Source organism: Perissodus microlepis, chromosome 10, assembly GCF_051167445.1.
Source record: "Perissodus microlepis isolate ML-2025 ecotype Zambia chromosome 10, ASM5116744v1, whole genome shotgun sequence".
Classification (NCBI taxonomy): Eukaryota; Metazoa; Chordata; class Actinopteri; order Cichliformes; family Cichlidae; genus Perissodus; species Perissodus microlepis.
Genome location: NC_140470.1, coordinates 19,760,593 through 19,774,662, shown reverse-complemented (window position 1 = coordinate 19,774,662; position 14,070 = coordinate 19,760,593). Strand labels below are relative to the sequence as shown.

At 41.0% G+C, this 14,070-nt stretch overlaps 1 protein-coding gene across 3 annotated transcripts in view; it reads left to right on the top strand.

The window, feature by feature from the left end:
* Positions 1 to 10,523: 10,523 nt before the first annotated feature.
* LOC146379355 (transcription factor COE1-like) overlaps positions 10,524 to 14,070 on the top strand; it is a 90,304-nt gene continuing 86,757 nt past the window's right edge. For 2 of the 3 annotated variants that reach the window (XM_084940565.1, XM_084940564.1), the window contains exons 1-3: positions 10,525 to 11,577; positions 12,387 to 12,543; positions 13,257 to 13,320. In XM_084940565.1, the coding sequence (XP_084796691.1) occupies positions 11,450 to 11,577; positions 12,387 to 12,543; positions 13,257 to 13,320 (349 nt within the window). In that variant the 5' untranslated portion in view covers positions 10,525 to 11,449. Of the gene's footprint in view, positions 11,578 to 12,386; positions 12,544 to 13,256; positions 13,321 to 14,070 lie in introns of all 3 variants that reach the window. The other variant, XM_084940566.1, reaches the window with a different exon arrangement.

Sequence of the window (14,070 nt, the reverse complement as noted above, 5' to 3'; positions counted from 1 at the left end):
GAAGCCAAAACGTCTCTATCGCCGCCTAGTATCTTGGCTGCAGTATAGGTCACAAAAAACCCTCATCTATGTTAGCGGATGGGACTGGGGTCAGACTAAAATTAGAAAAAAAAAATCTCAGATCATTTTTTTCCAAAGATGCTTTCTTTCATTATCAGTAGTTCTCATCAGGCTGATTTGTGTTCATTGGGTCTCCTTTCTTATAAGTTTGATTCTAATTAGTAACACAAAGCTGTTAAATTGGGGTGAAACGTCATCATGACAGCTTTGACTGGCAGCTGCAGTCATGGAGAAACTTTCTTATCTCTGTTCGGGAAGGGCAGATGGAGCCAGACGCTGAGAGGAGGTCCAGCGTTTACGTTACAAAATCACGACCAGCTGTTTCATAGTGACAGCCTGAGGTGTTCTTGAGTAAAGTGGACTACAGGCAGACCGAAGCCCCGTGGCTTTTTTTCGGTAAGTTAAATGTGTTCGTGTGGGTAAGTACCGTCCTTAGCTAGGTCCTGAAATGTAGGCAGCTAAGCTGAGAAGCGGGCTCTTCGGGGAAACTTGTTTTGTAAAGTTGGTTTAGCTAATGCGTCCAGGCGAATGAATTGACCGTGACAAAAGAAATGATGAGAAAAGCAGTGGGTAGGTGTTTTGTCCAGTCACTGGTGCTAGCTAAGAGGATGTAAGAAGGTAGCAGAGGTGAAAAAGGAGTGGTTGTTGATAAATAATTCGAGAAAGAGGTGTGCAGGGCAAAAAGCAGGTGTGAGTGTGTGAAATGTGTTGAGTATTTGGGTGAAAAAATGCGTGGTCTCCAGCTAATTTGGAAAGGCTGCTTGCACGATGTACAGCATGTGCACTTGAAATAGAAGAATTTTCCCCATTCTCTTCACCTGTCATGTGGCGACACATGGCGGGCTAGCAGGTTAGAAACATAGAGGTCCGGGTTCGAGCCCTGGGCTCTCCTGGCTCTCTATGTTCATCTGCTAGGGGGAGGTCCAGGCAGGTGATCTTGGAATCACAATTCCGAGGGATGAACCTTGTTCAGCCTGGGCTTCCCCTGACCTTTTTTTCTTTTGGGGTGTGTGTGTGTTAGGGCTGGGCGATATGACCCAAAATTCATATCTCGATATTTTTTAGCTGGATGGCGATATAAGATATATATCTCAATATTTTTTTAAAGCCATAAAGTAAGAACAAAAAGAGAGTTCTTGGTCAAAGCTGTGTCCCAGATGTCACACAGGCACTTTTATTAACATACAGCATAGATGTACATGAAAAAAAACTACTCAAAAATAAATTATGAGCATTTATTAAAAATAATGCTCCATAAATAAAAGAAAAGTATGTTGTTTTTGTCCATAACAAAAAGCTCACAATTGTGCAGTCAAAATGTAAACTAAAAGACACTGAGCATAATAACATAGGCAGATTTCACAGCTGCTCTGTTCCCAACTTCTACTGCGTGACTGACAGCCTGGAGTTTGAAATCCGCTTCAGGTGCCATTTATGGTCCTTATACACACACAATACGGTAATATTACGTTGAAGCACAGTGCGTATTACTACGCGAGGCTCCTCGGTAGCCGTAATGCTCCGACAATCCATCAAGCGGTGCAGCTCCGTAGCTTACCAAAGTCGTACTAAAACATTTTTTGAGAGATTGCTGAGCGCCGTGTTCCACATAAAATCAGTTCGCGGTCATCAAGCACAACCAGAATTCATACATAAGGCGCGCTGTCAGCTTTTGAGAAAATGAAAGGATTTTAGGCCGTGCAGCCCCTGTGGGCTGCATGGCGTTAGCGTGGTTAGCTCGTTAGCGTGGTTAGCTCGTTAGCACGTTGACGCCGTCCAGCCCCACGCACGGAGCGATGCGCAGTAACTCGTTAACGGAGATTTGCCGTGTTCATCTTGTCGCTGCCTGCAGGTGAAGCTATGGGGGAGGAGGGGGAGTTGTGTTCAGTGAAGGAGAGGCGAGGCGGAGTAACGTTGCGTAAAGACAAAAGTGGATGAAAGAGAGGCAAACTTGTGGCTCCACAACTATAATTATAACGTATATATCGATATAAAGGATATGGTCACATCTTATATCTCGTATAAAAATATATCGATATTTTTAAAAACCTCGATATATCGCCCAGCCCTAGTGTGCGTCTGTTTTTGATTTTTCCTGCCAGCAACAAACAGCCCAGCCCCATTTATGGGACCTCCTTGTTGTCATGGCTACCAACGACCACTTGTCTTGTGCCAACAACTCATTGCCTCACAAAAACTCACTTCCTATCTTTCCCTCTGTTTTTTTATGGCCAATATCTTTACATATCTTGCTAGATAGACTTCCCGCAACAGGGTTTACAAACGCCTTATCCTCTTGGTCCACTTAAAATATCTTTACACAACTATTCTTACATTTCTTGAAACATCTGCTGTCCTCTTGGCCACACTACTCTTAAAAAACACATTTTTAATAGCAACCACATTTTTTCAACTGCATAAATAAAGCATGTATAAACATCACTAACAAAAACTGATTGCCGCTTCTACCTTGTTATAGCAATTTTGTTTCTGGCTCAAGATGACTTCATTTCATTCATGAAGGTTACATTTGATAGATCTTTTCACATATTGTAGACCAACAAGTTGTTATGGCAGTTTAAATACGACTGATCCGTTTTTGGCAGACCATCATTTTGTAGCACAACACCGCTAAGCACAGACTCATCCATCCTTTGTCCTCTTCTTCTTTTCATGCCGCCGCCATGGGAAGCGTCCACAAATGTGTCATTTCACACTGACAGCAGGCTGGCGGAGCTAGCCGTGGTGCTTGATTTCTCTGACTTTGCTCTTTCACCGTATTTAGATAATGTGCCATCCCCAAACAGTTGCGCTCGTTTTCGTGCTTTTTCTTTGTACTCAAGCACACACACACATGTGTGTGTGTTCGATTGTTGCCACACATGCAAGTGGCAAAGTCCATCATGACCAAAGTCCATCATGTCTTAAACTGCTGCTATACCTAGAAATCTTCAAAGTTGTTAATCCCTTAGGTTCAGCAAATAAATAGATAAAACTACAGTCAATTAGTGGAGATCATTTGAGCTCACATTGCATTGGTGGCTTCTGTGAAAGCTTTAGTCGTACACATCATTTCTGTAGGTACTGTTTAATGACACGATCTGTTTTTCAGGGTGGTGATCTAAATCAGTGTGGAGCTGAACATACCATAGAGACGTACAACTCTGCTGTTGAACACCTCAAGACTGAAGGTACACCAGATATAGAAGGAGTAAAGTTTGAGTCAGTTTTCAACTGTTTAAAATATTTTCACATCTGTCAGCCAGGTTTGCCACCTTGTTTAGGACACAACATTTTTTAGGGCGTTTTGTCATATGATGTTGTACTGTTTCTTCAATATTTTTGTGAAAAAACACTGGTTCACCTACACCGTTCTGAATCGGGGCATTAAAGAGTTTAAAAACTCTGACTCTGATAGGTCAGTCCTCAAACAAACTCTCAGGACAGTTAATACGAAACTGGAACTTTTTAAGGCTGAGTGGAAGATGGAACATGATTTTTACTCACTGCATCCAGACAAAAAGATGCAGCGGGGTAAAAGATTTGCTCATGCGCGAAGCCACTGCTGGCATGTGATGCGCAGCAGCAGAAGGAAAAGAGCTGTGTGGCTCACTAACAGAGATTTTATTGGAAAAGTACAGAAAAATATTCTTTTTTTTCAGTATCAGTATCTACCGAATGGTTTTGGTCGGTACTAAAAAGGTATCGAGTTTTGGTACCCAGCCCTACTCACATTTCAATTCAATTTCAATTATCATGTCAACGATACAATTCAATATTCCAATGCATCTCGATAACTTCATTTCAGTTTGTTTGTTTTCACCAACAAATAAAGGATGTCACATATAAGCAGTGTTGGGTAAATTACTTTAAATTAGTAATTTAGTTACATTACTAGTTACTTCTATCAAAAGTAACTCAGTTACTTCAAGTTACTTGCAAAGTAACTAGTTACTAGGTAAAGTAACTTCGGTTTTACTCAGAATTCTCTTGTTAGTGTGTTGCTTCCGTAACTGGATACCCAGCAAGATTGCCAGTCTTCTAGCTTGCTTACTTGCCACAAGTGCACTGTGCCACCTACCAATACAAAGGAAAAAATAATCTGCATATTTCCACGAGAGAAATCCCACGCCTGGACCGTCATTGATCGCTGACATGATTCTAGCCTACGTCACAGCGTCATGTGCGCTTTTTACATCCAACACAAAAACTGCAGTCGTGGTGCTTTCGATTGTACTCAGAACTCGGAAATTCTGCCTTCTGAATAGGAAGATGTAGGTAACTCCAGACTGCAGATAAGCTGCATACAGAGCTGGACTGGGACAAAAAAATCGGCCCGGGCGTTTTGACTGACCGGCCCACCATTATAGGAAAAATCATAAAGCCTTTGAATGAAAACAAACGCTGTTGTGACAGTGATGTACACAGTTCTGATGGTATATATGTATCAATCTATCAATTGTTTGTTGTAAGATTCAGATAATTATTTTTTTAAAGCTAGATATTTTAAATGAGAATAAGAAAGAAAAGTATTTCTTTGTCCCCCCTTTTCCCTGTTAATGCCCTACCTGGCCCCCTGGCAACACTTTGCTAGACCCGCCTCTGCGCAGTTACCAGCTGTCAGCTACATAAAAAAAAAGGATCCTGGTGTTATTTGTCTCTCAGAAACAGTTCATAACTTCCCTTCAACTCATTCATGTCACCTAAAAGGTAAACCTGTTTCTCCATCACCTGTTCAGCCCTGATGATTCAGTAAGGACATCTCCTGGTTTCATCTTCATGTTTCCCTCTCACCAGATATACAAACTGATATCATGACCAGCAGGTTTTACGGCTCCAGCAAACGTCAGCTGTTCCTACAAATTAATATTAAATAAATTCTAACAACAGCTGATCAAGCTTAAACGTGCTGCTGTTGTTTAACGCGACCTCCGCTGGTTTCCTCTTTCTGGCGCAAAGTGGGCGATAAATAAACAAGAGAGAAAAGCCGATCAGCTGATCATTGATCAGTTTCATGATTGAAGTAGAAACAGGAGAGAGAGGGAGAGAGAATGAGAGGAGAAGCGGCAGCTGTGCAGCAAAGACATAGAATAACTCCAGCTTTGTGTCTTTTTCATTCTAGCTGAAGTCCGGGACAAACTGTGTTCCTTTTCACCTCAATACGAAACGCGTAATAATTTCTCTGAATACGGAACGATTCCGTTTTTTACGGGATGGTTGGAAACTCTACTAACTAACCTTATGAACAAAATAAAGTTCACTATCAGTAACATCATAGCACCCACCCAGCTGTATAGAAACTCGGTCATGCTAGCTAGTACGCAGTACGAAAAAGTCAGCATAATGAAAATAAACTACACCTAAACTTGGTTTATAGGTCATATAAACCAATACTGCAGGTCATAACTTCTTACCTGAAGTTCAGTTCACCTGACACTCGGACCGGCGGCCGCCTCGGGTCTCTGCTCCTCCTGCCTCCCCTTTCCCTCATCCACCTGCTGGCCTCCACCACTTGCTAATGTTACTGAATCTGTGGAAGCTCCGCGATAGCCACCGCAAAAAGTAACGAATAACGAGCCTATATCTAAATCCCAGTAACGATTAACGCGTTCCTGATTTTGTTATAATAACTAGTTACCGTGCTCGTTACCACAATAATAACGTAGTTACTGTAACACGTTACTTAATAACGCGTTAGTCCCAACACTGCATATAAGCTACTTTTTTCTATTGCTCAAAACTTGTCTGAACACAGACTGCACTTGTTGGTCCACTGTGTTGTATGTGGCTGAAGAAAACATACTGCTGTTATTTTTAGCTTGTACAGTCCCGATCAGAAGTTTAAGACCACTTGAAAAATGGCAAAAAAATCATATTTTGCATGTTTGTGTCTTAACAAGGTTCCAAGTAGAGCTTCAACATGCAACAAGAAGAAATGGGAACATTTTTTGAGCATGCAATTTATTGAAAACAACACTTGAACTGAAACAGGCTGTTTTACAGCTGATCACAAGTTTAGGACTACACCTCCAAAAAAAACCACTGTACATCCCCCCCCCTCCCCAAACAGAAATCACAGTTCCAAACATGAGCTCAGTAACCTTACCTCCTAACCTCCACCTTTATTGTTAATCACTTCAAAAATTAGTTGCCGTGTGCTTGATGCAACCATTTCCACGAGGTGAGTGGGAACATTTCTCCAAGTGATGAACACCGCTGCATGAAGGGCATCTACTGTCTGGAACTGTTGTCCATTTTTGTAAACGTCCTCAAAGGTTCTCAATTGGATTTAGATCAGGGGAACATGTAGGATGTTCCAAAAGAGTGATGTTATCCTCCTGGAAGAAGTCCCTTGTGTACCGTAGCATTGTCCTGTTGAAAAACCCAGTCGTTACCACACAGACAAGGGACCTCAGTCGTGAGGGATGCTCTCTGCAACATCTGGACACAGCCAGCGGCCGTTTGACGCCCCTGCACCTCTTGAAGCTCCGTTGTTCCACTAAAGGAAAACGCACCCCAGACCATTATGGCGCCCCCTCCACTGTGGCGTGTAGAAAATTTTTTTGGGTCTACCACTTGACTTTTTTGTTCCATAACCCTCAGGATCATTTAAGAAACGACTGTCATACTGCATCCCACCTCAGCAGCGATGGCGTTCTGTGAGAGACCCTGCTTATGCAGTTCAACAACCCGACCATGTTCAAAAAGGTTTTTTTGCCTTTGCCATCAGAATATCATGACAGTGTGACCACGTGACAGAAAATGACAATGAATCTACATTTTTGCACAGATTTGGCCTTTAAAGGCATGTGTTCCTAAACTTTTAATCAGCTGTAAAACATCCTGTTTCAGTTTAAGCGTTGTTTTCAATAAATTGCATGCTCAAAAAATGTTTTGTCTCACTCTCATTTCTTCTTGTTGCATGTTGAAGCTCTACTTGGAAACTTGTTAAGAACCAACCATAGAAATATGATTTTCTTATTATTATTTTTTTGCCATTTTTCAAGTGGTCTTAAACTTTTGATCAGGACTGTATTTAACAATCCATTAGTTTCTTCTGAATAAATTAAGAATCCTTTATGTCCTCAAACACATTGGATCCAAAACCTGTTCTAGTTCCTACGACACCATCAGAGACTTGAAAGCCCTCTACTGTCAAGTCTGGTTAAAAAGAAACTTTGTCAACCACTGCAAGTATCAAGTGTTTTAAATTTGATTTGACTGTTTATTATGTACATTTTTGTTGTTGGTTGTATTAAGTTTAATATTAATTATGTTAGTGCCTTTTTAGTCATTAATTTGATTATTTAACATAAACTGTTTAATCATTGTTTCTATTGGTTTTTATTAATGTTTCTAGCAAATTATAACAACAAGTAACTGAATGTAAATTTTATGCCAATCGGCCACATTATGTTTATTACCTCATTTGTAGGACCTTAATTTTTTCGGGGACATTCTGGCTACAACAGTTATTGAATGTAAATATGAACTTTTAAATAAAAAAATGTATTGTATTATACAGCTCTTCTGTACTTTTTCAATAGGAGACTGTAATCAAGCTTATTAAAAGTGTATTTTGACAACAGATTTCCATTATATTACTTTTTATTTCAATGTAATTGTTGTACAAAAAACAACAGTTCACTGTGAATTTTACATTTATCAACAAAGTATACCATTATGTATTCTGCACTATATTTTCCACAGTGACATTCAGGCAAACAACGGCTGCCAGTAATTTACTGTAATATTGAACTTTTTAATATTTATTTTATACAGTTTCACTGTATTTAACAATGTAAGACTGTAATCAGGTTGATGGAGTGTATGTTGTTTTTACATGAATTACCCATAAAGAATTTTATAATTTATTTTTAAATTCATAGTTATTTACTGTAAAAAAAAAATAACATAAAAATAAAATAAAAAAATATAAAAATCTTTACTGTGAAATTCAAGGTTACCAGAAGAGTATACCGTTTCGTGTTCTACATTTACAATTGATTTTTCAGGTTGAAATTCTGGCAACCACAGCTGCCAGTAATTTACCATAAAGTCTACATTTTTTTTACAGTGTTATTTAATGCAGAAGAGCATCTCTGAACAAACCACACATCAAACATTGAAGCAGAAGACCACACAGGGTGCCACTGCTGTCAGCTAAGACCTGGAAACTGAGGCTACAATTCACACACGGTCACCAAATTCTTACTCAAAATTACTCCTTCATGTTCAAGAATCATTTTACCCCTCAGCCACGAAAGCCTGGTAAGGTATGGTCAGGGGCGTGGACACCCAAGTTTATGACTGCGATAACTCAAGAAGGAAGTCACCTAGGATTTTCACATTTGTACCACACGTGCATCTAGTAGGAGGCTGAGGGCTGACAATGGCGGCTGCTGGGATGTTGTTTTGAGCGTAGGATGAGAGGCAGCATAAAGCCTGAACACGTCACCAATCTGTCGCAAGACAGGTGTACCTAATAAAATGGCTGGTGAGTGTATATAAAGCAGTTTTGTACTTTTGTGAAGGCAGGGTCATTCTTGCTAGTAAAATAATGTTAACATTTAATTGTACTTTGTGCATTAGCGTTCTTACACAGGACACTGAGTATTTCTACTTTAACAGCCTAAATAGAGTAAAAAGACTGTTAAAGTGAAAGCAAACTGACGGCTCAAAGAATTTAGTGATTGTGATGTCGGCTTAAGGAGATGTTGCACCATAATCACATAATCACAGGTTGCACTACATCCGTTTAATTTTGACGTTACAACTTTTGGGTTATTTCTGCAATTGCACGATGTGAACACATGATGGCGCAGTTGTGTTAGTTTTTAGATTAGCTGGGCTCTAATCCAAGGCCACAGCGCCGCTGGACGCGCACACACACACACACACACACATTCCTTGGACTACTTGTGTCCCCGCACTGTTGGGAATCACTGCGCGCACTAAGTTAGTACCGGTGTTTTATCTGAGCGTTTTTCTTTAATCTGACATCTCCCGCAGTGCTCATAAACACTCCTGCATTAACTCAAAAATGTCTTTTCTGAATGCGTTTTATTAAACACCGAATTTTGCCTCAGAAATCTTAAATACTTTAACACTTCCGTATTAAAAGCCCCACCTGTGATGCCCAATTACACCTTACCGTGGCCTTTTGATACCGTATTTCCTTTATAGTCCCTCGAGAGCAAATATACCAAACCTGACTTTAATGACCTGAAATTTAAAGAGTCTTTTTTTTAAATCGATATTTCTTCCTGAAACCTCACCAATCATGTCTGATATTTTGAAAATTGAAAAAGTGACTAACCGACACTGTTTGATTACATTCACAAGCATTTATTTCCTCCACAGTTTAGCTGTGGGCCTACATGAGCTGACACGCGGTGATAAATATGTTCGTTATTATTTTTGGATAATCTGATCCTGCTACACGTGTTTGATTTCTTCCCGATCGATCCAAACACCTCTCACACTTCTCAATTTTTCATTCATTCCATTATATTATTATTATTTTCTCCTCAGCTATGAAATTCTTTATATCCCACACGGGTTCATCCGCCACCGTCTCCTTCTTCCTCTATAAGCAGGAAAACTGAAGCATAAAAGACTCTTATTCTCCATAATCAAGGTCAAGAGCGTTTTTCAATAACCTTTGGGAATAAAAGCCTGGAACGGCGCCAGTGCGCCCTGCCAGTCATTTTCACAGCCAGCCGAACACCGCTAAAGTTGTTGACCTTTTGCACCTAAACAGATCAATACGCCGCAGTTTATTCTATTAAAAAATAGTCCACCGAATTATCTATTAATATTTGTATTTAGTTTAAATCTCCCCTCGGCGGCGTGATAAATTGTTTCAAATAACAGATGGTGCTAGAGGGAGAGACAAAGCGGGGAAATCTGGTAGCAATTATCCTCAATTATGTTCATTGTTATTTTGAGCTAATTATTGTTATTGTCACTTTTGTTTGTGTGTCTTGCGGCGCTAGGCTGCAATAAGCAGGCCCGTGGAAGACAATGGGGGGAACAGGGATATGTTGTGACGAGGAAATGTGGCTTTTATAATTGAGCCTAACCAGCTGGTGTAAATAAAACTTTGATCTAAATGTAGAGGCTGCGGGTCTGCCTCGAGAAATAGACTAATAGGATGTGGACTCGGGACTATGGTCGAACATACCTTATTTTTCTTCTTCTTTTCTTCGTGGGGGTGTGGGGTCTCTACATTATTTAATTACTATGATTTTAAACAAAAACTAAATCTGCGACTAAGGTTTGACTCATGAAGACAGAAAGATTAAAATCGTGTTTTGGGGCGTTTGTTCTGTTCTTAGATAGACTAGAACGAAACTGCCCACGCTGGTTAAATGTCTGAGATTGCCCTGTGATGTCCACTCTGCTGAAGAGCCGTTGGGCTCCCCCCCCCCCCCCCCCCCTCCTTTTTCAGCTCCTCTATCTGAACTTTCAGCACGGATTCGCGCAGGACTTCATCTCCACATTTACAGAAAACCTTCTAAACGTTTATTAGAAATCCTTCCCTCAAAAAACGAGGAGAAAGCGGACCGGAGGAGGACAGCGGGAGAAGGAGTTCCGTGGCCGCTGCACGCGGGGCAGACCTAACTCCTCTCTATTCTTTGTTTGGGGGCGTCTCCTCTCCTCTCTTCCCGTGCTGTCCCCTCCCCTCTTTCCCTTTCCATCCCAGCTCTCTCTCTCTCTCTCTCTCCCCCGGGGCGGGAGAAGCCGTGTTTGGTTCAGAGAGGGTCCTTTGGGAAGAGTCACAAAGCGGTTTCCTCTGAAAGAGAGGGAGAGCGAGAGAGAGAGAGCGGAGTGGCGAGAGCTCGGGAGTCTTCCGCGGGAAGCAGCGCAGCTCTGGACATCACCGACGCCAGCGCGTCCCGGACCACTGAGCTGAGGCAGAGACGAGAGCGAGAGCAAAAAAAAGAGGAAGAAAGAAGTGTCAGAAAATGATGACATCTGATCCGGGTACTAGCTGATCTCTCTGTTTTTTTTTTCTCTCTGTGACAGCCCAAAGCTGTGGGTTTCCACGCGCACCAGGAGTGACTTTTTCCACCCTACACACCTATTTTACGCACAGGGCGTGCGATTTTTAACCCTTTTTTTTAAGTGCTTGGATATTCTGGATTTTATGACTTATTATGATTCGCCTACCGTTTTAGCACCAACTCCCTCCTCAGGACAAGAGAAAGTGGAATAAAGGGTGCACGCTGGATTGAGGTCTTTCTAAGCGCACGCAGCACCAGCAGCAAGAGTGCGTCTCAAGGTTCCTCCGCTCGAGTCACTGAAAGGGATCCGCCGGAGAACAAGTGCAAAGCCGGGAGGAGAGAGGCAAACGGAGGGACTTGCATCGAGCTCAGGTTTGTTAATGTTTGGAATCCAGGAGAGCATCCAGAGAAGCGGCAGCAGCCTGAAAGAGGAGCCGCTGGGAGGAATGAACGTCCGGAGCTGGATGCAGGGGGGCGGCGTGCTGGACGCCAACACGGCCGCCCAAAGGTGAGCTGTGCCTAAGTGAGGAGCACTTCCACCATCACTCATTTACCGAAAGAATGGAATCACCCTGCGTATTCTCCTCCAGGATACTGCAGCTGTACACGAATTGAGACTTTGGGAATGGAAGTGCAGCAGTCCGAAAAAAAATCTGTCCATTCAGCTGCTGATAAAATCATCTGTAGAATTAATAATCTCATTCAGAAAAATTCTACCACACAAGCTGTCATTAACTAAACAGTTGTAAGCAGCATGTGCTTGGTCTAGAGATTATTTTTTCCGCAGATGTTTCAGATGCGATTTATTAAGGATTAAATCAAAGAACAAATACATAAATGCAGTCCTGTGCTAGAGAAGAATAAATCCTGTACTTCCCCCCATTTTCAAACTTACTCGTTGTTTTATTAGAAGGGAATAAAATTCTCCAACTGAACCACAGCCAGTCACAGTAAACGTGGATATATCACGATCTCCCCTTTACGCGAACAGCAAGTTTGTGCTTCAAGTTGGTTTACAGATTCAGGAGATAATTGAGTAAAACAGGCAGCTTTCATAATCACAATCTTTAAAATAAGAGGAAAATCTGCCAAAAAAAAAGAGCACAAGCTGGATTTTACTTTCAGTGCTTGTAGGCCCTTTAGGTTTGTTTTTATTATTTGTTTTTATTTATTTATTTTAGGTTAACTTTACATAATTATTATTATTTAATTTGCTCTTGTTCTTATATTAATTTTGAATTTTTCTAATTTTTACAACATAAAAACTTTACATCCTCTGACTGCTTCTAACACCCCCCTCCGTCTGTGTGTCTGCAGTGGAGTGGGTCTGGCTCGGGCTCACTTTGAGAAGCAGCCGCCCTCCAACCTGCGGAAGTCCAACTTCTTCCACTTCGTCCTGGCTCTGTACGACCGGCAGGGCCAGCCGGTGGAGATCGAGAGGACGAGCTTCGTGGACTTCATCGAAAAAGAGAAGGTCGGTTCAGAAATACACGTTGGTCTTAAGAGTTTTTAGATGAAGGAAGATCACTGAGATTTTGTGAAGGCCTCGAATATTAAATTTGGTTTCTGACATTATTCAATGAATTTTTAACGTCCCATTTTAATGAACTACTTGTCCTTTAATTGTTTGCATTATTATTATTATTATTATTTATATTATTATTATTATTAAAAACTAAAAATACAATATTATAAACATTATAAATTTACTGTAAGGCACAAACCTCCTTAAACCCTCGTGTGTATTTGATAAATTAAAAAAAAATGTCTTTCGGCGTTTAAATTGTTTTAATTTACAGCTCCATTCAACGCAACCACTTGTTCTATATAAACAACGGCGCTGCAGCCCGGGCTTCTCATCAATTATGACTTGGCTTAAATTAGATGAAATGTATCGGGAGAATTCCGTGTTGGATTTATTGGCCCTCCGAACACAACTAGTAATTACGCAGGAATTAAAAATCCACAATAACACCACGATTACACACGGAGAAATTACAGGGCTGCACTCCTCTGAGCATAAATCAGCTTTTATTTAATGCAAGACCGCTGTAAAGAATTCATTAAGTTGGATGTATGCTTCACTAGCCTACATGTGAAAACAGGAAAAAATTAATTTCTTGCTATTTTTTTAAATGGTGTTAAATTTTCCATAAACAGCTCTGTGTTTGTTGTGTGTGTGTCAAGGAGACCAGCGGAGAGAAGACCAATAACGGGATTCATTACAGGCTACAGCTTCTTTACAGTAATGGTGAGCAGACTGGCACACACACACTCACATATATATATGCATGCATAGTTAGAGTCAGCTTTGCCAGATCAGCTTCATGTCTTATTTTATCAGACACTTAATGATATTCACACAGGCAGCAGCTGATTCTTGAGGGGGGGGGGGGGGGGGGGGTCCTGTCCTCAAAGTAGTAAAATAAAATGTTGCAATGGGTTATCAAGGCTTCCAGAATTTATGTCAACGAAATTGCAGGGCAGAGATTCACGATTGTGCAACGTGACCGACTTCTATTAGTCAAATTTCAAGGCAGCTGTTACAGGATGTGACCCAGCTTTGTGGCTTCATTGCTGTCACTGTCCCTAAATTAGTTTGTCCAGTTTTATGTGCTCTTTATTTTTATTTTTATTTTTTTTAAATAATTTTTTGACAGTGTGAGCTTCACTCTAACCCAAGCAGGGACTTCACAGCACCAGCCTCCTGTGTAATAAAGAATAGCTACAATTCGTGTCTCGCATGTGTTGATATTTGGGAGTCAGAATAGGCACAAGCAATTTATCAGATAAGTCAACAAACAAGGTGTTTGAATCTGTTTACCACCTTAACATGGGGCTGAACGCCCAAGGTCTCGTGTTGTGTAAACTATGCCGAGTTAAACGTGTGATTTTCGTGTGATTTGGGAGCTATATGGATACAGCCGGCTTGGCGTAAGGCTTGCATCGCAGCAGAGAGAAATGCAGAAGCTGAACAACATTTATTTTCACACTGAACTGA